The 21,984-nt window shown below is 43.7% G+C and overlaps 3 protein-coding genes across 11 annotated transcripts in view; 2 read left to right on the top strand and 1 right to left on the bottom strand.

The window, feature by feature from the left end:
* The window catches only part of MDN1 (midasin AAA ATPase 1), a 93,058-nt gene extending 86,962 nt beyond the window's left edge, over positions 1-6,096 (top strand). The window contains exons 98-102 of the mRNA XM_071548754.1: positions 359-432; positions 527-641; positions 1,510-1,573; positions 3,635-3,777; positions 5,145-6,096. Of these exons, the coding sequence (XP_071404855.1) occupies positions 359-432; positions 527-641; positions 1,510-1,573; positions 3,635-3,777; positions 5,145-5,333 (585 nt within the window). The 3' untranslated portion in view covers positions 5,334-6,096. The remainder of the gene's footprint in view (positions 1-358; positions 433-526; positions 642-1,509; positions 1,574-3,634; positions 3,778-5,144) is intronic.
* Positions 6,097-6,989: 893 nt separating this feature from the next.
* Positions 6,990-8,588, top strand: LYRM2 (LYR motif containing 2). The gene is made up of 3 exons (XM_071547851.1): positions 6,990-7,094; positions 7,238-7,378; positions 8,198-8,588. The coding sequence occupies exons 1-3, from the start codon at positions 7,044-7,046 to the stop codon at positions 8,276-8,278; spliced, it is 273 nt and encodes a 90-aa protein (XP_071403952.1). The 5' UTR covers positions 6,990-7,043; the 3' UTR covers positions 8,279-8,588.
* Positions 8,589-11,127: 2,539 nt separating this feature from the next.
* ANKRD6 (ankyrin repeat domain 6) overlaps positions 11,128-21,984 on the bottom strand; it is a 102,575-nt gene continuing 91,718 nt past the window's right edge. For 8 of the 9 annotated variants that reach the window (XM_071548750.1, XM_071548749.1, XM_071548747.1 and 5 more), the window contains 4 exons: positions 18,163-18,315; positions 17,498-17,611; positions 15,389-15,731; positions 11,128-14,005 (listed from right to left, as the gene is read on the bottom strand). In XM_071548750.1, the coding sequence (XP_071404851.1) occupies positions 13,431-14,005; positions 15,389-15,731; positions 17,498-17,611; positions 18,163-18,315 (1,185 nt within the window). In that variant the 3' untranslated portion in view covers positions 11,128-13,430. The remainder of the gene's footprint in view (positions 14,006-15,388; positions 15,732-17,497; positions 17,612-18,162; positions 18,316-21,984) is intronic. The other variant, XM_071548752.1, reaches the window with a different exon arrangement.

Genomic DNA, 21,984 nt, shown 5'->3' with positions numbered 1-21,984 from the left:
AGTGAAAACTAGCTGAAATGATGAGATGTTAAATTGGTTTTACAGAGGTGTACATATCCACTGGAAAATTACTTTTTGTAGCCAACAAAAGGATGAAACTTGCTTAATCATGCAGTCCATTGGAGCGTTAAATATTCATTCAACATAGCTCACTTGTAGGGCTTTTATTTATTAAAAAGATGTGTTTCCTTGTAAATAAAGGAAAATACACATCACTGTAATGGGCAAAAAGATAGGCAATCTCTTAGTTTATTTTTCTGGATGATAAGTAATTTCAGCAATGTTCTTCATATTTAATACGGAGCTTTGAGTAAGACTTTTAATATCCTATTTTTGATGTAAGTTTTTTCTTTAACAGCTTGCGTATGAATCCCTGGCTGTTATTGGAAATGCACTGACTCTTCTAGAAGTGGGACAAATTGCTGTGTGTAGGTGAGTATATTTAAAATACTGACTTTTCTCCACTATTTTAGAGCAGAACATAAATACCAGTTTTGTGATGTAATCTTTTTCTTCTTTTCTAAAGCTTTGGAGAGACTGTTCAGCTGCTGCACCCATTCCACGAGCAGTTCAATGACCAGTCCGGGACACGGATATTGCGTCTTTGCAAGTTTCAGCAGAAGAAAACAAGAATAGCCCAGGTACACAAGAATGCCTCTAGGTTTGCCAGTCTTTTCCAGACAAGGTGTCAGCAGCTTCATGGTTTCATGATCACTTTGTAACATTTATCAGTTGTTTATATTTGAGACAACGAAGACATACAATGGTCATAATTTTGTAATAGGAAGAGCATTTTAAGCATTCATCTTTCTCTGTTTTAGTTCTTAAACAGTATTTTGGGTACAAGCTGTTGAGTAACCCAGCGCCGAACACCATCAAAGTTTGTGAGACTTGGGAGTTTTTCATGCCACGGATCCACTGCAGTAGTAGGAGGAGGAAGTTTTAGTTTGTCAGAGTTGACCGATTCCTGCAGAAAATAACTTTCTATACTAATACTTCCCAGACAGCTGCAAAGTTTTCTTCTTTTAGGAAGTTTTTTGCAGTCTTACCTTTTGAGACTCAAATAAGACCTCCTGTTAATATGAAATGGAAACAAAGGAGACCCATAGCTCAATGGCAATTTTATTAACCAAAACTGAGAGGACTTGACTGTTGATGTTCTTCATTTTAACGTGGATTATGAAACTAGATACTTTTGTTTCAAGTTGAAACCCAAGAAGTTCAACCTGGAAATAGGATATTTTTAACGATGCCCTTAATTGCTTTAGCAATGTACTGTTTCAATGTCTTTGCTAGCATTGGAAAAAAATCCAATTCAAAGGCTTCTCTGAAGATTATTAAATTTGAAACAGGAGTTAATATAGAAAAAATGCCAAGGACTGTATCTGTGCTGGGTGGACAGACTATCTCAGCTTTTTAAAATAAAGAAATGTGTTCTTTAAAAATGTTTTCATTATTAAGTTTATTTTTTTCTTATGAGATAACTTAAACTTTTTGTTTCCTCTGCAGTTTCTAGAATCATCAGCCAATATGTTTGCTGCAGCACAGCAGTTGTCTCAGAATATTAATCCAGGTGAGCTTTTTTCTGCTATTGTGCTTGCTGCTGCGGCAGCAGAATGCTCACTACAGTCCCGATGGAGGATCCTGCCAGGAAGACTCCTAGCACTGAAACATGATTTGCTTTGGGGTTTGCTTTGTCAAAAGGAGTGTCTGGTTGAAATTTAGCTCAAAACCCAAGAGACACCTATTTGTCAGTAATACACTAAAATTTTGTTTGAGGCTTTTTAAAAAAGCAGACCTTAGCTGCCTCGATTTACCTCACATGTCCAGACTGTGTTTAAGTCTTAGACATTGACAGTTTAGAGCACTGTCTGCCTTCCTAGGGACCTTGACTCTCCAGGCACTTCTGCTCTTGCTTGAGAGCTTGAGTTCTGTAAGTATCCAGAAGTACATTGTTCTGAGAAGGGAGTTTGCCTCCTACCTGCCCTTCACTGTGCTGCAAGTTTAGGTCATGAGCTGCTTGAATTTCCCAGAAAAGCTGGAAGACTGCTTGCCTCACATCTGACCCATAGTTAGTCAAAGAGAACTGCTTTGTGACAGTTAAACGCTTGTCACATAGGCACCCATAGTTTTCATAAGTTTTTGTTAAAGGACTCCAAGAAATGGACAATCTGGGATTTAAAATCCACAGCTGCTTTGCCATTGGGTGACCAGGCTATACAAGTACTCAGAGAGGGAGCAGCATCCAGTCCTGTTGAACTAGGCTGGGATGCAGCAGCAATCAGCATCCTAGAATTGGGGAGCTGGCAAGAGAAAAGGCAGTAGCATCCATCACTCCTTTCTGTAAAAAGATGAAGCCCTATCACATTTGTGGCCTGTCTGCAGAAGTATGTTCTGCATCCCTTCATAAATCTTTCGGCTTGCATTCCTGACTATAATTACTGTGATTTCCTATGTACTTAAAAGATGTTAGATACCTAAATTAGAATGTACTTTTAGAGGAATGTATCTCTGACTCTGGGGGCAACTTGGGTAAAATAATGTCTCCATAAAATGGTTGGTGCTGAGGAACTCAGCATCAGTGCTAAGTATGATGTTTCAGAAGGTTTACTTCACACTAGCTTGTTTGGTGCCAGGGACTTAATGCCCTGTAGAGCTTGGACTGCCTTGACTGTGCCTTTGAAGCAAGTCTTCTGATTTACTTTCCTCCAAAAATCACCCATTGTGGGCAGCTCAGGATTGTTCTCTGATGGAAGTGGCCTGTTGAAGTGGCAACAACAGGACAATGTTTCAAAAGCCCCGTCTTAGTCTAAGGTGAAATGCTAATACAGATGAACTTGTAGGTACCTGCTTCAGGAGGAATAGAGATGGGCTCCGTTTCATTGCAGCAGCAGGTGCTTTACTGAGCTAGTGGCTGGACTCTAGTATTTAAATCCTAGGCACTTAACAGGCATGAAAGACAAGGCCATGCCGAAGTCCGTTAGGTGTTTTCCATGCACTTCATCCTTGTTTATATTACTGATAAATGGTGGGTTCCTCTCCTCTGTTATTCTCGATGGTGTTACCTAGTACTTCCTTTCTTGACCCACTGTTAACTGCAGCTTAATGTTAAGTCTGGGGTGGTCCCATGGTGTAAAGGAGAGCACTCTGGACTCTGAATCCCAAGGTCCTGAGTTCGAGTCTCAGTGGGCACCATCCCCTGGCAGTTAAATGCCCTCCCTGCCGTCCCATCCCGTCCCATCCCGGATACTCAGCAGGGTCAGCCCCGGTCAGTACCGGGTGCTGTGACAGTCCCGAGGACTTCCCTGTCACTGTCCAAGCTCGCTCGGCCGTGGCAGATGGACCTCAGGACTTAAACGGTGGGGCCAGTTCTGCACACGCTGTGCCTCACCTAAAAAATCCACTGCACAGGCTGGATGGGCACACCCACGTGGGGAGAGCCCTGCCCAAATCTTCGTTCGAGAAGTCTGCCCATATATACAATGTGAAGTCACAGAATTCTAACTGACAAAGACTTAATTACCTTAGGAATACTTCTTTTTCAATTATACCCACAGGGCAAACAACAAAATAGGGTTTTTTGCCTTTTGAATGGGTTACTCTAAGTGGAATTTTAAATGTTCTTTGTGCTCAGAAACAGCGCAGCTGCTTTTGATCGTATCTGATGGAAGAGGCCTCTTCTTGGAAGGCAAGGAACGAGTGACAGCAGCAGTTCAAGCAGCTCAGAATGCCAATATCTTTGTTATTTTCGTAGTGTTGGACAATCCTAATTCCCGGGTAAGTAAAGGAACAAGGGAGAAGTATTCAACTGCAGTGAATGAGAAACCGATACAAATCTTTTTCCTGTCTTTTGTAGTGCCACACAGCTACCTTATCTTTTGTGGAGGTCAGAGATATTTAGCCCAATTTCAGTTTTTCACGTCTGTCAGAGCTACGATTTCTTCCTACTGTGCTTCTTACCCTCTTTTGTACTTAAAAAACCCCTCAGCTTTCAGGCCACAGACAGGCTAAGTAAGGTAATGGTTGTAGATATTGGCCACCAGGGAAGTAGCTGGCAGCTTGACAGATTTGGAGTCTGAGAGATGCTTTGTTCCATCTCAGTTCTGATTCAACTTGATAATCTCTAACAGCAGTCTCCATTTGACATGACAGCTAGAGCCAATATGAGATTAAACATAGACAGAAAGGAGTATGTGAGAGTTATTTAGTGCCTGAATTGGGAAAGCTGAGTTCTTTATCTGGTAGTTGGGGAAGAAAACTGTTAGATGTCCTTGGCTGGAAAGCTGAAATACCTGCAAGTTTTTCATGAAGACTGAGTGCAGTAAGTGAGGAAGCTTAAGCCTTACTTTGCATTATGTGGAGAAGACTATTTTTGTAGTTCATGTTTTCTTCCTCTATCTTTGCTTTGGCATACAAAACTCATCTGCTATATTTATTGTTGAGAAACTAACAGTTCTCATGCTGACAAACTGTTAAAAAGTTCTGATTAAGTTTGGCTGTAATATCAAGCAAAAATTCTGGGTGTTTTTCATAAGCTTTTTTTCCTGGGGGAAAAAAGTGTTTTTTCATAAGCTTCATTAATTTTCTTAGCTGCTATTAAGAAGTTGCTCTAGTGAGCAACTAAGAAGTTACTTTACAAGAAGCACAGCTGGAGTTTAATCTGATTTTTGTCTTGGTAGTATTTGTTGAAATAGTATGAAGTAAGTTGCTAAAGAATCTTTTATTAGAGCGCTGCACAAATACAAGTTGAACTCGGCACTAAGGAGCTTACAGATGACAGTGTTGGAAAGGCATCAAATACATAAAACTAAAGTGCTAACAGTAAACTCATCAAGTGCTAAGGAAAGACAGTGTTTATGGAACTTGGTATTGCAGAAGCTTAAGCTTAGTCTCTTCTAGCCTGTAATTCATGGATTAAAGCACTTTATCTAAAAGGGCAAAAGTATTTAACTGCTTTGTATTCAGCTTTTGATCTGATTTACCATCGAACACTTGCAGCTTTTAATCTCTGAAGTATTTTATTACCTTTTAATCTAACAGGGGAGGAATTGTTGTAAGTATTTGAAAAATAGGATAAATTACATCAGTTGGCCATAAAAGATGCATCATGTGATTTAGTAGTAACATAAATACTTTTTTTACAGGATTCCATTTTGGACATTAAAGTACCTATATTCAAAGGACCCGGAGAATTGCCTGAAATCAGATCTTACATGGAAGAATTCCCATTCCCATTCTACATGATCCTTAGAGATGTGAACGCGCTTCCAGAAACTCTGAGTGATGCACTCAGGCAGTGGTTTGAACTGGTGACTGCCTCAGATGCTTTGTAGCTTTTGTAGGTGAAGTCAGGACCCGATTGCTGCTAAACCGCTGAAATACATGAAATGGCATTTCATGGGAGGGGTCACAGGGCCCTTCCTGACAAGGATTGAGCTGCAGGAGCTGCCTTGGGGCAGTCAGACTGCACGGAACGAAAGGGTTTAGGTGCATTCTCTTTTGTTTGTCAAGGAGACAATTATGCAATGGTGAGATTTTCTCCTGCTATTCCTACAAATAATGTAAAACTTTTCTCAACTTCTCTTGTAATAATATATATTTAAAAAAAGTATTTGTAATATTCACATAGGTAAAATTATTCCTGCCACACTCTACTGTGGTAAGAAAAACCAGTCTTGCTTCTGGGAAGGCATTTCTGCATCAGAACTTGAGGTGTCTTGCTAAAAAGCATCCTTTATCTTCACTCCTGTGGCTGCTGCCTCTGGGAAAGTGGAGGAGCAGGGGAAAGCAGTTGGTTTTAAACAACCAAAAAATAAGTACTTGAATACCTGAAACTACCCTGCAGTTTGACACATCCCGTTGAATTATTGCCCATTTTTGTCGACGGTACCAGCAGGGAGTTTGTGAATGATGCCGTGTGCTGCCCCCCTGGACTATCAGTTTACACTGTGAACTTTGCCCCTCTGTCCGAGGCAGACACTGAGGGCATTTCATAAGTCCCTTGTCTTACAGCACAGACATGATTTTTCATCACAAAGGCTATGCATCTTGTATCGTCTGTACTAATAAAAGAGTTACGGCGGTTTCTAACCATGATGGGGGCTTTGCCTCGCCCCAGGCTGGATTGAGCCCATAATCAGCAAATTTGCTGATGACACCAAGTTGGGAGGGAATGTTGACTGGCTGGAAAGCAGGAGGGCTCTGCAGAGGGACCTGGGCAGGCTTGAGAGATGGGCTGATTCCAATGGGATGAAGTTCAATAAGGCCAAGTGCGGGGTCCTGCACTTTGGCCACAACAACCCCCTGCAGTGCTACAGGCTGGGCACAGAGTGGCTGGAGAGCAGCCAGGCAGAAAGGGACCTTGGAGTACTAATTAACAGGAAGCTCAACATGAGCCAGCAGTGTGCCCAGGTGGCCAAGAAGGCCAATGGGATCCTGTCCTGTATCAAAAACAGCGTGACCAGCAGGACCAGGGAAGTGATCCTTCCCCTGTACTCTGCGTTGGTGAGGCCACACCTTGAGTGTTGTGTTCAGTTCTGGGCCCCTCAGTTCAGAAAGGATATTGAGGTGCTGGAGCGGGTCCAGAGAAGAGCAACAAGGCTGGTGAAGGGACTGGAGCACAAGTCCTATGGGGAGAGGCTGAGGGAGCTGGGGTTGTTTAGCCTGGAGAAAAGGAGGCTCAGAGGTGACCTCATCACTGTCTAGAACTACCTGAAGGGAAGTTCTAGCCAGGTGGGGGTTGGTCTCTTCTCCCAGGCACTCAGCAATAGGACAAGGGGCTCAAGCTCTGACAGGGGAGGTTTAGGTTGGATATCAGAAAAAAATTCTTTGCAGAGAGAGTAATCAGGCATTGGAATGCCATGATCTAGTAAACGGACTGGAGTTGGACCAAGGGTTCGACTTGATAATCTCGGAGATCTTTTCTAACCCAATCAATCCCATGATTCTATTCCCACGGGGCGGGCGTCGCGCCCGGAAATGGCGCCGGTGGCACCGCCCTGGGGCGTGGCCGGCCATGGCGGTGGGAAGGGCAGGGGCAGGTTATGGCGGCCGGGGCAGGGCGGGTGCCGCCGGCAGCGCTCACCCTGCGGCAGGTACGGGCGGCGGGGCCGGGGTGACGGGGGTCGGGCAAGCTGCGCGTCATAGAGAGGGCGCCGGGGGCTCTGTGTTTGCCTCAGTGCCCTGGAAGCGCAGCCGTGTCCCGGCGCAGCGGGCAGACCTCCCTGTCCTTCCCCAGTTCCTAAGGCGGCAGCAGGTTCTGCAGCTGTACCGCAAGATCCTGCGCGCCATCCGGGAGGTGCCTGCTGAACAGGATCGCCGCTACCTAAAGGACTGGGCCAGGGAGGAATTCAAGAGGAACAAGGATGCTACGGAGGAGGTAGGTCGGGAGCCGCGGGAAGGGCCTGGGGCTGTGTGTGGGTGTTCTTCCGGTGGGGGCTCCTGCTGCTCTTTCCTCATTTATAGAGTCTTAGAATCGGTTGGGTTGGAAAAGACCTCCGAGATCATCAAGTCCAACCCTCGGTCCAACTCCAGTCCATTTACTAGATCATGGCATTCATTGCCACATCCAATCTGCGTTTAAAAATCTCCAGGGATGGTGAATCCACCACCTCTCTGGGCAGCCCATTCCAGTGCCTGATTGCTCTCTCTGGAAAGAATTTTTTTCTGATCTCCAAGTTAAATTTCCCCTGGCAGAGCTTAAGCCCATGCCCCCTTGTCCTATTGCTGGCAGGGATACGAAGAAATAATCCAGCATCTCTAAATATTATCTCCAGTACTGTTTCTCTTAGTTTCCAGACAATAACCTGGAATTAAAAAGCAGGTATCCTGCTTACTCCAACCACAGAGCAGGAAAATTGTATTGAATGCTATGGTAACTAACGTATTAATGGTTAAGTTTTCTATAGCTTTTTTTTCCTTCCTGTAATTTCAACTGTATTCAAACAAAATACAATCAAATTGGATAGTTTGGGATATAAAACAAGTAGGAAATGCAGAAGCCTTCACATTTCTTGTTTTTCTCCAGTCCTTTGCTTTCTATCACCTGTTTTTTAACTAGCTCAGTGATTATAGTGTTACTGTAGATGACAGTAGTGCCTGTAAGAATTGTATGTATTTTAATGCACTGAAAGTCTGCATGGTTGTGTAAAACCTTTGCTGTGCACGGATGTTCAGTAGATTCCATTCTGTTTTACAGGATGCTATCAGGATGATGATTACTCAAGGCAACATGCAACTTCAGGAACTTCAGAGAACACTTAAGCTGGCAAAATCCTGATATTAATTCTGTTGACTGTTGGACTTTCATCTGCTGCAAACAAGCACAGGGTTTTTTCCAGGATGTGGTTATAATGGCAGCTTTTGCTGGCAACCTGGTAATGTTTGAGGAGGGAGTCTGCCACAGTGGGCATGTTATTTGGTTTGTCCCCTTCCCCATTTCCCTTCGTGGTTTGGTTACCTTCCCATGAGGAAATCAGACATCAAGAACTGAATGGATGATGTAGCATGTGCTGTGGAAAAAGCCGAAAGCATCAAAAATTACAGCAGCAGTGTTACACCAGTGGAATGGAAAATAAATATAAACCAGATTTTTTTGGTCTATTTTTTACTGTGACAGCTGTGGGTGGCAACATTCACAGTGCTAACAGCTCTTGATGTACTGTGCCAAGGGTTGTTACCAAGATTTGTGATTATAAAACCATTTGGGATAAATAAATAGGCCCAGAACAAATAAACATGACAAAACTTTGAAGAAAATGTTTTGTATGTAGGTGTTGATTTTCAGCAGCAGCTGAATAAAACTAAAAAGGGGAGGTCTTTATATATGAAAATGAGGTATTTTCTAGCCCCAGAGACTGCTATTACCAAGTCAACAGGAAGTACCTTCAAGCTAGCATTTACAAGTCAATATAAAATAGAATTACAGCTAGAAAATACTAACTGCAAATGTTGTGGTTTGGTTTTCCAAATGTTGTGGTGCTGCAGATTTGCTAGCTTGTAACTGTTCTCACTTTCCTTGAGCTTCCTTTTTTTTCCCCCATATACTTTAAAAATACCTGGATGAGCCCGAGGTTTTCTCCGCATAACTGGAGAGGCAGCAGCAGAGATACCTGCCCATCCAGTACAGTGTGGAGTTTAGGCTGTGGTTCCAAGACATGCAGAACTCCTCCCTCTCCCACTCTGCTATTACAGTTCCCTTAGGGAGCCACCCCCCCACGCCAGGGTGGCTTTCTGCTGAGCTGGTGAGCTGAACAGACCTGCAGCAAATCCGGTAAGTGCCACCACTGGCACAGGAGAAGGGACAGGACACTACTCCAGGCTACAGGAGGGGTGACAGGCCCTAGCTGGGAGCAGGAAGAATGCTTATTGCTGGAGCCAAAGGGTCTTCAAAGCTACACACTTCAGCAAAGCTGCTTTGCAAAAAGCTGTTGCTAACCAATGAAGAATGCCCTTTTTTCCCTGATTATTTTTCTGAAAGTCACTGTAGAATCCTTTCCTATGATGTTTGTTTAGCTTTGCCATAAATGAAGTGCCTCAAGGCAACCAGGAAGGCTGCTCAGGGGTTTGGGTTTATATAGACAGAAGCCTCCAAATTTCAGTCAGTGAAAAATACGTGTATAAAAACATTTTGTTAAAAATTTACATTTTGTTAACATTTACTGGTAGGATCCATTGACAGGGAGTTGTGGGTTGATTTTTCATGTTGGCAGGAAATGCTGATTAGAAAGGATTTTTAACTAAACAAGCTGTAACCAGTGTCAGTTGTTATCACAGGTAGCCTTCCCTTTCCCTTCAGGCAGTGCTTGGATTTCTGTTGCTTAATTAGGAGGCTTTACTCTCCTTCACGTCATTCTGGAGCCCTGAGCCTGCATTACTCTTTTGACTCCCAGTTTGCATGTTTGTAGGTTGTGGGCACATAATCCAGGACTGGGATTCACAGGCAGTGCCCTGAACAGCCACTGCCCTCAAGAGTGACCCTGAGGTTGGCTCAGTGGCTTAGAGCATGGTGCCAATAACACCAAGGTTGCAGGTTCCAATCCCTGTATGGGGCATGCACTTTAGCATTGGACTCAGCAATCCTTGTGGGTCCCTTCCAAGTCAGAATATTCTGTGAGTGCTGCTGCCCGTGACCTCCACTGCTCTGTGGGCTCGTTAAGGTAGAGTTGCCTGCCAGAAGCCTTTAGGAGTCCAAGTATAGTCTGTGAGGGTAAGTGTGTGTGTGGCTCGGCTTCACGAACTAAGATTTGGGCAGGGCTCTCCCCACGTGGATGTGCCCTTCCAGCCTGCACAGTGGATTTTAGGTGAGGCACAGCGTGCACAGAACTGGCCCCACCGTTTAAGTCCTAAGGTTCATCTGCCACGGCCGAGCGAGCTTGGACAGTGCCAGTGAAGTCCTCAGGACTAGAACCTACAGCACCCGGCATTTCCCAGGAGGTCTCCCATCCAAGTACTAATCCAGGACTGACCCTGCTTAGCTTCCGAGATCTGACGGATCGGATGTCAGGGAGGCATTTAACTGCCTTAAGGGTAAGTACATTTACCAAGTATATTAATCTATGAGGGTAAGTAAATTTACCAAGTATGTCCTGCAGAGAAAGGTAGATCTTACAGGTATTTTGTAAAGTCCTTCACAGTTTTGAAGGAGGGAGTGGTGTAGAAAGAAGTTGTGAGAAAACTTCTCCCTTTCCATTGCCGTACACTCATGGGCTTCAGAGGACCTCTAATATCAGTAACCAGCAGTCAGGTTGCTGTCTTAAATTACTTGGATTTACTTGCATCACTTGGACATATGATGTGAGGGATGTGGTCCATATGTGAAATCGATGAGCTGAAGCCACGGCCTCCCCTGCCAGCCCTGGAGTGTAGTGTATGTGTGCTCAGCTGCACTGTTCAGCCCTGTGCCTGTGCCAGGAACTGCTGAAATGGTGGGTGCCTGCACCAGCTCCCAAACCACACTCACTCTCTACAGCCTCCCTTGGGACTGATGGCAGACTCTGTTTTCATGGTCCATTGCCACAAGCAGAAAGCTTAGAAGCTGAAATCCAATTTTCTGCTCCCCCTTCTGAGTGAAGTGAGGGGGTTCTGTCAGTTTTCTCTGTCTAGAAAACATTATGCCACAGATTTCTTAGCAACACTTATTTTAATTGTTGGCAAAACATTATCCAAGTGATACAAAACTTCAGTAGCATGCTTCTGCATTCCTACAGTGGTTTAAACAAAACTGTAAACATAAGAAAGTGTCTATATTAGACTACAGCAGTCAGAGCAATAAAACTATTTCCATAGCTGCAGATACATTTGTCTTGATAGTGCATTAATAGGGACTTTAAAAAATAGTTATATGTTACAACCTTCTTTATACATCTGCTAAGAAGACAAAAGCTTAATTACTAATTAGTCTATGGTGTCTTCCATGCTGTAAAGTATTTTGTATTGATTTTAGGGCTCCTCAGTACAAAAATATTTTTCTCCTTGGCATAACAGTACCATACTGTGTTGGATCTGATTTTAGACAATTGTTCTATCATGATCTGGTAAGTAAACTTTACTTTTCTAACAGAATCTGATGGAGCCTTCTCAGAGGTATAAGGAGGAAACCCTAAAGAGGTGCAGATGCAGTGAGTTGCAGTGCCTCTAGATCATTTGGAGTCTGTCAGTGTGGCTAACACTGGTCAATATAAGTTTTGATTGTATAACAAAACAAAAGGTTTAAAATGCTGTTGAGTTCTATTTTGTGGGACTTTGTCCTAAGACCTGCACCTTCACCAGGGCCTGGTCTCCTTTTTAGAGATACAAGGGTAAAGACAGGAATCATTCAGAGGAACAAAGGTAGACAGCCTGGACAAGGTGTCTGGGGGAAAATCCTGGCTGCAGAAAAAGAAATATTTAAATAGAGGGAACCAAGCTTTCACTTCTTTAAATAAAAGACTTTTTCAAGCTTCTTCAATAACAGAGAATTCAGCCATTTGTTGTGTGAAGGAAAAGAGATTTATATAAAAATTTTGCCTAACAAGTAGACCATAGTTACATTAAAATATTTGCTATCATGCCCTAAACAAAACTTCTCAGTCAGACTACAGGAGTACAGCCCCAAGAATCGTGTGACCATACAGATCTGATTTAGGATTAGTTTTAATAACATAAAAATCAAGAGAAAAGCAATATGGCAGCCCAAGTCCCTGTCCTTAATGAGATGAGTCACTTTAGCATCTCCATCCACGGTTGCCTGCCCTCTTCCAGATGGAAGCCTGCATCTGTCACCTACCTGGGCTTGTAATTGAAGTGAGTTCTTGTCATAGGTTCACCTAGGTGGGACTAAATTTGAGTTTTTGAAGTTCAGACTAGGCCTGGAGCTGTCAGCTGATCTAAGCTGGGCTAAGCCAACAGCTGACTCCTCCTAGCCAATAGTGTTTTATTCCATACCATATTACAACATCATTTTTCCAGGGAAGTAGAATCAGTGTGGGAGTGGTTTAGTCAGGCACCCCACAGCATTCTTGCAGAGGACACACATGGGGCAGTCCCAGGAGAGAGGGGGAGGACCAGGCCCAGGCCCAGCACTGGCCCAGCAGTTGTTTTGGGAAGTAAAATGTTTGTTGTGGGTTCTTCTCTTTCTGCTTGGGTCTGGCTCTCTGGGGACTGAGTCTTTTAAGATAATTTGGGGTTAAAATAGTGAAATTTGTGTGTGTATTGAGAAGTAAGGAATTGTTCCTTGTTGCTTTTAATTTGTGTGAGTGTATATTTGTACTTTCTTCTAGTTGTCTCTTTCTTTCTGTAAAATATATGCAGTTTTAGCACAGACATGGCCTTAAGGTTTTTTTCCCCCTCCCCTTTCTTTTCCTCCCTTTCCTCCGTATTGGGAGGGAGGCTCTGACCCTCTGTCTTGGAGGGTTGGCAGTTTGCCAGCTCAAACCAAGACAATTCTGTAGCTTCTCTCCACTGACTAGAGAGAGGCCCTGGAGATATCTAAAATGTATCATAGCCCTTTATCACTAAGGAATTCTGCCAAAAGTTCTCAAACATGCTGGATTTATTTCAGTACTGGTATTACCACATGTTTACATATAGCATACCGTGGAACTCTCTAGCCAGACATGACCTGTGTGGAAACAAGGGAATTCCCTTTTCAGAAAGCAGATTTGGTTGCTAATGCAGTTTGTTTTTAAATAGCATCTGGAAACTGAGAGTGCAATATTAACAGACTCTTGGAAATAACAAAGAAAGGATCTAATCTGCAGCATCTTGTTGTTATCAGTATAGTCTGCATATGAATTCTCCTCAGTTATGGAGTTTCCAAAGTTACTTGTACTCCTGAAAGAGAGTCTTTTGTTTGGATGTAACAGGCACTACAAATATCTACCAATACTCCAGATTCCCATACAGCGGGTTCCAAGATGAGTGCTGTTGCTTGACTGCCTGCTGAGCAGACACTAACTCTCTTTCTGCACCTTCGTCCTTAATTTGCTGAGCTCCTCCTCTAAGCATTTGATGTGCTCCTTGAGCGCAGCTTTGTCCTGCTGCGCTCTCTGGTTTGCTTGGCACCGTGCTTCCTCTATCTTCCGCTCATACCACTTCTCCATCTGTGTGGAAACAGCCTCGAAGAAGTACTGTGTTATCTCCAGGGCCTGGGAGGTGTCTCTGAGGGGAGGGGCAGGCGGCTGTCCTGCAGGCAGGGCAGAGGGTTGCTGCTCCTGGCTCTGGTGTGCCCCAGGGTGGTGCAGAGCTTTGTGCCTTGACTGCCCACTTTTGCTGGACTTTTTTGTCTGAGTTCCTTTGTCGATGAAGTAGCCACTCTGGGATTCAGTCTTTGCAGGTTCAGTCAACGGCTGCAGAGCAGCTTGAACCTTAACGTGTCTTAATTTGGAGCCCAGAAGCTCAGAGGAGGGCAGCTCCTGCTGGAACCTGTGGAATGTGCTGGCACTAACAGCTTTGTCCTTTGGCCTGACATCTTGAGCAGCGGCAGAAGAAGAAACTGGCCCACCAGCCACTGACTGTTGCTCTGTACCTAAGGAACAAAATACAGACAACATATTAAGAAAAGCTTGGGCATTTATTTTAGCATTCAGAAGCCCTCGTTGTTTGATGAACAATGCAGTTTCCTATGTACCACGCAGGGTAAACATTGTACAGGCTTGTATTAGTTTATCAAATCATCCGGGTCAGGTGATGTAATAAAGCATCATTTGAAGAGAAAAGCTGGCTCAGGCAGGGAGGTGGCTGTGGGTCTACCTGATGACAACAGTCAAAGGACATAAATATTCCCTGTGAGGGTGGTGAGGACTGGAACAGGTTGCCCAGAGAAGTTGTGGATGCCCCATCCTTGGAAGTGTTGAAGGCCAAGTTGGATGGGGCTCTGAGCAACCTGGTCCTGCCCAGGGCTGTAGGGTTGGAACTAGATGACTTTTAGAGTCCCTTACAACCCAAACCATTCTATGATTCTATGACTTCATCATAAGGATGTGTAACAACAATCAATCTAGATTCCCGGAGTAGGTTATGTTTGCTGATATTTATGAGTCCCTTGCCTCTATAAAACTTGAAGCTCCAGTAATTTTGAAAAAGTCCCACATTTTGATACTTTTGAGCTGTTCATTGCAGAATAGCTCACACTCATGCACCACAAGATCTCCTATGTGCCTTCCTAGTCTGATGGGACATCCATGTCCATGTCTGTTCACTCTGCGTAGTGTTTAGGGAGCATATACAATATATTTTACAGAAGCCCGGGGCTCTGATGGCATTCTACTGTGGAGACTTGGCCATTCTGCCCACATCTATTTTTGCTCAAAAGTTTCCAGAGCCAAGCACACAGCGTTGGCTTGAACCTTATCTTCAGATGGCCTTGATCCCTGAATAGGTTTTCATATTCTCAGCTATTTTTGTTCTTGTCAAAAGAAGTAATAATGGCTTTCATTGACTTTAGGTCAATGAAAGAGGAAAAATAGGTTTATTCTATATGTTTGCAGTCTGAATATTAACAAGGGATATGAATGTTTTTGGTTCACATCTCTGCCCTTAAAGGTTCCAAACATCTGAAAAGCACTAAATACAATACTTTCTTCAGTAGACTTTAGATAAAACTTGTCAGTCAATAGGATGGCAGCATTTCTGACTGGGAAGCTGGAGAAATTTCAGAAAACAGAGTTATTCAGAGCACCTAAGGACTTGGCCTCAAAGACACAGCAGAAGTATCAGGAAGAGTCAATGGAATTCCACCCAGCCACATCCTGAAATATTCCCAGTGTCCGCCTTGAAAGTGTATTCTAATCCCACAATATTAGGCGTATTGATTGGGGAAAGCACACAGACAGAATTAATAAATGTGATATTTATACAAGTATCCCTCTATTGATTAGCTTGCCCTTGAATCAATATGATACCTATGTACCTGACGTGGTTGTACCTGATGCACCATCTTGTTTAATGCAAAAGGGTTGCCCAAGGCTCTGTTCTGGCATCTGGGCTCTTCTCCTTGCCCCATCTTCCAAGAGGCTGTTTGGAAGTGTTCCAAAGGAATGCTGGTGGGAGCCCTCTGACTGCAGCACAGGCTGGTTGGCTTTACAGTCCTTGGCACTGTGGGGGTTGTTGTCAGTATCCAGGGTCTCAGTGAGAGATTCACAAGTGGACAAAGTTGATTTTGGTCTTGATGACCTGGAATCTCCAGAAAGCTTGAGCTCCAGATTCTGAATCTTCAACAAGCACCAAGTCTTCAACTCATCAACCAAGGAAATCTATGAGAAAGAGACTGCAAATTAGATGGTCCTGTGATGAGATCCTATGGTTCCTGGGCTGCTGAGGACATGTGGCAAGGGCAAAGAGAAGCAAGCTGTGTATCTGGGCCTAGATTCCCTGTACAGATGTGTATGCTTCCACTGGGGATATTTAAAATACTGCAAATCAGAAAAGGTGAAGAACTATGCATTAGCTAATGAAAGGCACCCTCTCTACTTCAGTTTACCATGTCTTACATATGAATATGTTACTTCAAATGCAACTCTAAGTCCTCTGATCAGAGATGACTTGTTTAATCACAGTTAATGACACTTTCTAAGTGCAAGGAACATCCCAAGTGGTCAAAGCTGACATTTTTTAAGAATGAAAATCAAATTAGACACTTCTGGGACCCAGCTTTACCATTACCAACCTCTGCTTCTCTGTTCATTCAGTGATAAAGGTGAGTCCCACACTAAATGATAAATCACTAACAGCTTTCAGATTACAAAGGTGCTTAATAAGTGTCAGTTTCACAGCAATTTAAATAATTTAAACCAGGAGTAGCTCTTTCACCTGTTTGTCATATAACATCGTGAATTAGGTCAGGCCCTCCTAGGCACAAGGACATTTAGTCAATGTGTTTAGTAAAGCCCATTTCTGCTTTTCCAGTAGTTTCAATTAGACCCAACAGAGCAGGAACAGCTGACACCACTTAATTCAGTTCACCTGATGCATCACTCCAGCATATTGTTTCTTGAATAGAGATTACAAGGAAATGGAGCACAAGTCTAGACTTTCAGCAGCCAATTTAGTATTTATGTCTCTTATGATGAAATAAAAACTAACACTGCCTTAGTTTGGTAAATACTTTTCTTTGGAGAAAAGTGTTTCATGGATGTTAGACCCAAGTATCTTGATCAGTAGTTTATGCAAGGATTACCACAGCTGTCAGTCTTTTAAAACGGATTTGGAATGGTATTACAAAAACTCATGACATTTTACTAGCACAAAGTGTGTTTTTCAATTCTTGGAAGAATACCAATAATGAGAACATGAACTGTGTTTTAAATTTACCCATATGAGTAGAGAAACACAAATTTCTTAGCAGGTTTTAATGGTGAGCTTTCACAGAAAGTAGAAGGGCTGGATCAGCTGGGTCTCTATGGAAGCAGTTACTCTTGTACTGCTAGTTAAACAAGCATACAAAAAGGACTTGCCTAATGGCACTAAAACACAGCTTGGAGATGGTGCCCTGTCACTAACATCAGAGGGAAGAATTGCAGCTTTTTAATGCATGGTGGGGGAGGGGAGGAGTGGAGATTAGAGAAAGAAGAAGGGAGAGATTCCCAGGGATGAGAAGTAAAAGGAACAACTCAGATCTTAGTCTTTTGCAGATGTTCCTGCAGATGTCCTTTAATGAAGCAAAAGCTGAAAGTACAACTGTAAAAATATGGCATTTTTAGGAGTTTTTGCAAAGCACTATGATAGAAAAACAGTATTTTGTTTTGGATGCCACACTTTTGACACACACCAAATTAACTTACAACAGTGGGACTGGATTTCATGTTCCTCATTTCTAATGCAAAAGCTTTATAAATTTGGTTTAGAGATTAAGGTGGTGGATAGGAGTAATTTGGTCTTTGAAGCTCTTTTTCCTGTTTCAACAGAGGAGATAAATCTCCGATATTCTCTCTGCCTACTGGAACAAAACTCTGGAGGTGAGTTAGCAGGGAATGAGCTAACAGGGAATGAGCTGACAGGGAGTAGCTGTCTCAAGCCATACCTGCCGCTTCTCACCCTCGTTCTTCTCCAGCTCAGTGTGCTGCTGCAGGCGGTGAAGGCACTCTGTTCTCTCTGCAGACAGCCGCTCAGCCATAAGCTTGTCTAAAACACGGAGCTGGGGGAAAAAACACAAGACAGCTGAGATGATCATGTTAAAAACCAAACAAAACTCCCATCTGTGAACCTTGTCATTCAAAGTACAGTCTGTCTTTCAGTCTTCGTGTCTAGGAATTCTACCAACTACAATTAGATGTAGCTTGTGAAGAGGTTCAATCAGAAAATTATCAATGAATAACTATTAAATTAAAAATAAAAAATAATTTAGAGGATCTCAAATCTCAGTGAATGTGTAATTCAGCAAGAGGGATTTTTACAATTATGAACCAACCAGGACTGCCTTCTTTCCCTCTTAAAGGCTCAAGCCATTAAGATTCCTTATCTAAAGAAGCACCAGAAGCCACTTAACACATTGAGTGTGTCTTTTCTTAAACCCTACTTTGCAACATTAGATCCCTGTGGAATGTTACAGTTCCCTGGTGTTGAGTATTAGATTTCATGGATTGTTTTTACAATATAAGAAGCAAAACACAAATCATGACAATGAAAATAGTCATTAGGCTTAGGAAATGTCATATGGGCACGTAGAGCTCTGGGTCATGTTCTTACTTGATGTTGAGTTTTGCTTTCCATCTGGCCCAGCTTAATATTCATCTTATCTTGTACTGTTGCAAACTCAGCTTTTATCTCTTCCACTGTTGCCTCCAGCTGATTCTCCAGTTTATTTATCAGGGGCTCACAACGACATCCATTTATTGGTGCCTGAAAGTAGTAATACATTTACTTGCTACACCCCACCATCCTCTTAGCACACTTGGAACATTATCACAGCCTCCTTAAGTCAGTCTTGGGCTCTTCTGTACCACATAATGTATTTCACCATCCTGATAGTATCTTATAGTAGCTCAGCAACAGGCTATTAGTTGAAAAAGCACAGACTAGAAAAAAGATTGATCTGATATAGAATCATAGAATCGATTGGGTTGGAAAAGACCTCCAAGATCATCGAGTCCAACCCTTGGTCCAACTCTAGTCCATTTACTAGATCATGGCACCCAGCGCCACGTCCAATCTGTGTTTAAAAATCTCTAGGGATGGTGACTCCACCACCTCTCTGGGCAGCCCATTCCAATGCCTGATTACTCTCTCTGTAAAAAATTGTTTTCTGATATCCAACTTAAATTTCCCCTGGCAGAGCTTAAGCCCATGCCCCCTTGTCCTATTGCTGAGTGCCTGGGAGAAGAGACCAGCCCCCACCTGGCTAGAACTTCCCTTCAGGTAGTTCTAGACAGTGATGAGGTCACCTCTGAGCCTCCTCTTCTCCAGGCTAAACAACCCCAGCTCCCTCAGCCTCTCCCCATAGGACTTGTGCTCCAGTCCCTTCACCAGCCTTGTTGCTCTTCTCTGGACCCGCTCCAGCACCTCAATATCCTTTCTGAACTGAGGGGCCCAGAACTGAACACAGTACTCAAGGTGTGGCCTCACCAACACAGAGTACAGGGGAAGGATCACTTCCCTGGTCCTGCTGGTCACGCTGTTTTTGATACAGGACAGGATCCCATTGGCCTTCTTGGCCACCTGGGCACACTGTTGACTCATGTTGAGCTTCCTGTTAATTAGTACTCCAAGGTCCCTTTCTGCCTGGCTGCTCTCCAGCCACTCTGTGCCCAGCCTGTAGCACTGCAGGGTGTTGTTGTGGCCAAAGTGCAGGACCAGGCACTTGGCCTTGTTGAACTTCATCCCATTGGAATCAGCCCATCTCTCAAGTCTATCCAGATCCCTCTGCAGAGCCCTCCTGCCTTCCTGCAGGTTGACACTCCCTCCCAACTTGGTGTCATCAGCAAATTTGCTGATGATGGACTCAATCTCCTCATCTAAATCATCAATAAAGATGTTGAACAGGACTGGACCCAATACAGACCCCTGGGGAACACCACTGGTGACTGGCCGCCAGCTGGATGCAGCCCCATTCACAGCACTCTCTGGGCCCGACCCTCCAGCCAGCTCCTAATCCAGGAGAGGGTACACTTGTCCAGGCCATGGGCTACCAGCTTTTTCAGGAGTATATTATGGGAGACAGTATCAAAGGCCTTGCTGAAGTCCAGATAGACCACATCCACAGCCTTCCCCTCATCCACCAGGTGGGTCACCTGATTGTAAAAAGAGATCAGGTTGGTCAGACAGGACCTGCCCCTCCTAAACCCATGCTGGCTGGGTCTAATCCCTTGTCCACCCTGAAGGTGCTGTGTGATTGCACTCAGGATGAACTGCTCCATAACCCTGCCAGGCACGGAGGTCAGGCTGACAGGCCTGTAGTTGCCAGGGTCCTGCTTGCAGCCCTTTTTGTGGATTGGGGTGACACTCGCCAACCTCCAATCATCTGGGACCTCCCCAGAGAGCCAGGACTGTTGGAAGATGATGGAGAACAGTTTGGCAAGCTCTTCTGCCAGCTCCTTCATCACCCTGGGATGGATCCCATCTGGTCCCATAGACTTGTTAGGATCCAGCTGGCTCAGTAAGTCGGTCACTATTTCCTCCTGGAACACAGGAGGGGTATTCAGCTCCCTCTCCCTGTCCAGCAGCCCCAGAGGCCAGTTGTCTTGAGGGCCACCTGTCTTACTGGTGAAAACTGAGGCAAAGTACGTGTTAAGTACCTCAGCCTTCTCCTCATCTTCCTTAACTATATTTCCCTCCAAGTCCAACAGAGAATGGAGGTTTTCCTTGATTTATATGGTTGCATCCTAACATACAGCAGTGTTGATTTCTCTGGGGCTCCAAGGAGCACTGAGCTCAGATCATGTATGCTGTGGTACTGTGTGCTGTATGAGGGGATACCACCCTTGTCTCAATACCATAATTCTGAATTCTTTAATTCTGCTGTAAAAAAAAATCTGATTTTGTGACTGTGTGTGTGTTGTGTGCATTTGCTTTTTAACCTAAGGACTATAATGTGCTCTCTCCTTTTTCTGTACTAAATGGCAAGGCATCACAGCTGCTGTTTGCCCTCACCCTACTGGCATCCAGCTGCTCCCTTACTGCTGGGCACACCTCTGCCTGCCTTTGACTCACATCACACCATCCCACGACCCCTCTGCAACGAGGGCTGCACTGACCAGCATTTAAATACCTCAGGGAGATGGTCACAAAAGATTCCCTGAAGTGAGGGCACCTAATCTTCATTGGCTTCCTCTGCAGCCCAAAGGCAGAAATTGGCTCCTTTAGCGGGGTGTGCCAGTAGCCCAAAGCAGCTGCTCCAAATCTGTGTGCAGAGGAGCCTCCCTCTCCACTTTGGCCCTGCAGCAGTGTTTCACAAATTGGGGGTTATTCCTGTGGTAGGGAAAGGTGGGTGGTTTGCTGAGCACTAAAGAAAGCTTCAGAAGCACACGTACTTCAGAAATTATGTTTGCTATTCAGAGCCTGAGGGCATTAAAGACAGACAAGCAAACAAGAAAAGAGTGTCATGTATTTCAGGAAATACTATATGGAAGTCTTCTAAGCTAATCTTCATGAGTAAATGAGATTTGTAAACAAGTCCTGTCTGCTCTCTGCACATCTCTTTCTGCTCCCCAAGTCCTTCCTATGGCCCACCCTTTTACCATCAGATCCCTGGGGCAGGGAGATACTGGTTTTAACATGTGAAAGATCCTCCATCCTTCCTGATGTCTGCTCTAGGATAATAAACTATAATAGTGCCCCGTCTGGAAATTTCTCGAACATTACACGGAGAGTTTGGAAAATACAGCCAGGAAAATCTTTGAAGTCTGACTTGCATGATCTTCAGAATCTCCTGAATTTCTTAGCTACAGCAAGGGACCAAAGACAGCTGGTGGATGGATGTAAGAAGCTAAGGAAATTAAAGGACAGACCTTCCAGGGGTGCAGAAGGGCAATATTAAGAAAACAACAATACAGACATTTACAGCATCTAGAAGGTAATTTGCTCACTGTTTTCATGCTTTCTTATAAATGTCTACTGGTAATTAACTGTTTAATAAAATGACTAAGATAATATCAGTCTTCAAACTGGAATAAATACTGGAATAAATGCATATGAGCTGGTAGCTCCAGGTTTATTTGTGAATCAGTTTCTGTACAGATCCTGCCCCTAAGAACCAGAATCCCCAAATACATGTTGCAATAAACAGAACTAAAACAAAATCTTCTGAGCTTACTCGACCTCTTGATTTAGGTAAAAAGCTTTCAGCACTCACACGATGCTTTTCCTTGGAAAAGTTTTTTGCATTTCCTGTCAGAAATCCTAATGTTTCAAAATATATTGTAAAAGTTCTCATTCAGTCTCGTTCAATCACTGTTCACAACTTAGCTCCAAAAGGAAATACTTTGTAGATCAAAACTACTTATGTCTTCTTTAACAGGTACAAAATCTGCTAATTTTTTACCAGACTTAAGGCCAAAATGCAGCTGAAACCCA

This window comes from Pithys albifrons, chromosome 2 (assembly GCF_047495875.1).
Source record: "Pithys albifrons albifrons isolate INPA30051 chromosome 2, PitAlb_v1, whole genome shotgun sequence".
NCBI lineage: Eukaryota > Metazoa > Chordata > Aves > Passeriformes > Thamnophilidae > Pithys > Pithys albifrons.
The sequence above is the reverse complement of the archived record's forward strand: the minus strand, read 5'-3'. Positions and strand labels throughout refer to the sequence as shown.

Excerpts from the sequence above, each read along its gene's own strand:
- LYRM2 (XM_071547851.1), top strand. The coding sequence starts at position 7,044 with ATGGCGGCCGGGGCAGGGCGGGTGCCGCCGGCAGCGCTCACCCTGCGG. Across the intron at positions 7,095-7,237 it reads CAGCGCTCACCCTGCGGCAG|TTCCTAAGGCGGCAGCAGGT; the intron begins GTACGGGCGGCG and ends GTCCTTCCCCAG. Across the intron at positions 7,379-8,197 it reads ACAAGGATGCTACGGAGGAG|GATGCTATCAGGATGATGAT; the intron begins GTAGGTCGGGAG and ends TCTGTTTTACAG.